We start from the raw sequence: 1,550 nt of genomic DNA, 5'->3' as shown, positions 1-1,550 counted from the left end.
TCCTCCCTATACCTTAAGTTAAGGAGGGAATGTTCCCCCTTCTTTTACATCTCTTGACCTTTGACCTTTGACCCCCAGCTTCGACATCCCAACTCGTTTTCGGATTACCCCCCCACGCCCCCAATATCGTGACCGTACGTAGAGCGGGTAAGATTTGTGCCCAACTGTTGACGAACGGACGGACGGACGGACGGACGGACGGACGGACGCACGAACGGACAATCATGCGATTCTACAAGCTGCATCTGACTATGTCAGATGAGCTAAAAACTCATTTTTTTCACTCATTTCACTTTTCTAAAATAATTAATACTTTGATGACATCACCTTCTACGACGAATAAAATAATATTCAAAAAGCTGTTCTATTTTGTGTGAAATGAATTTTTTTCAGACATTTGTTCTCTTAATATGAACATGTTGATTTAGTATAGAAATTTCTCGATTTGGTAATTCCAGAAATTTAGCCTTGCACGATGCACTTTAACAGATATGTCGAGGATCAACCGTTCACTGATGTCTTCCCTGGGGTTTCACCGAATACTGTCATCTCTGCATGCAGGGCCGGATGTCGGCATAAGCTAAACAAGCTACAGCTTAGGGTCTCACAGTCTGAAGGGGCCTCTCAAAATCTCAGGTTAAATATCAAAATGCATATTTTTTAAAGTTCTAAAGGAGCAACCCTCCTCTCTCCCCACATGGATTTCTTACGCTTCTTGGCAGATTCTTGCCAAGTTCAGTTGTTATTACACAGCGTTATTCTCAATTACCAATCGCCAAAATAGGACCCTCTACTGCTTCCCGTAGCTCAGGACCTCCTCGCCATGTCTAAATCTGGCCCTGGCTGCACACACGCCTACTGCTTGCCCGCGGCGACGGGCAGTTCTACGCACTGCTCCGTCCCCGGGTATGGCGGCAGCACTATGTCGTACTCGGCCGCCAGCCGCCGCGGCAGGAACCGCCCGCCGAGGTAGTGGTGTCTCCCGGCGAAGCCCCGCGCGCACAGCTTGGGCGCGGTGAGCGAGACAAGCATGCTCGGGTGCAGGCCGTCGCCGGCCGTGTCGCCACGCTCCACGTCCCAACCCGACGGAACGTCGACGCTGCAGACGGGCACCTCGACGCTGCGCAGCATCTCCATGATGCCGACAAACTCTTCGCGCACGGGCGGCGCGAAGCTGAAGCCGAACAGAGCGTCGACGACGACGCCGTACGCCGCGTCGACGTCCGCCGCCGCCGGCATCTCGGCGGCGAACGGGATGCCGGAAGCCTCGCACTGCGCGACGAGGTTCGTGTAGAGCTCTCGCTTCGTGCGGCGCGGGTAGAAGACGCGCGGACGGTAGCCGAAGGCGGCGAGGTGGCGCGCGCACACGAGGCCGTCGCCGCCGTTGTTGCCCGGCCCGCAGACGACGAGTACGTCGCGGCTGGTCAGATGCGCGATCGGGTACGCCTTCGCGATCGCCGTGGCGACGCTGAGCCCGGCGAGCTCCATGAGCTGATCGACAGAAAACCTGCAGATAGAGAGGAATGGTAAAACCTATATATATATATCAG

General features: G+C 54.6%; 1 protein-coding gene across 4 annotated transcripts in view; it reads right to left on the bottom strand.

Moving 5' to 3' along the window:
* Positions 1-237: 237 nt before the first annotated feature.
* LOC106809707 (NAD(P)H-hydrate epimerase-like) overlaps positions 238-1,550 on the bottom strand; it is an 8,217-nt gene continuing 6,904 nt past the window's right edge. For all 4 annotated transcript variants that reach the window (XM_014812882.1, XM_014812879.1, XM_014812880.1 and 1 more), the window contains one exon: positions 238-1,507. In XM_014812882.1, coding sequence (XP_014668368.1) covers positions 856-1,507 — 652 coding nt within the window. In that variant the 3' untranslated portion in view covers positions 238-855. The remainder of the gene's footprint in view (positions 1,508-1,550) is intronic.

This window comes from Priapulus caudatus, unplaced genomic scaffold (genome assembly GCF_000485595.1).
Source record: "Priapulus caudatus unplaced genomic scaffold, Priapulus_caudatus-5.0.1 Scaffold378, whole genome shotgun sequence".
NCBI classification, from domain to species: domain Eukaryota; kingdom Metazoa; phylum Priapulida; class Priapulimorpha; order Priapulimorphida; family Priapulidae; genus Priapulus; species Priapulus caudatus.
The sequence above is the reverse complement of the archived record's forward strand: the minus strand, read 5'-3'. Positions and strand labels throughout refer to the sequence as shown.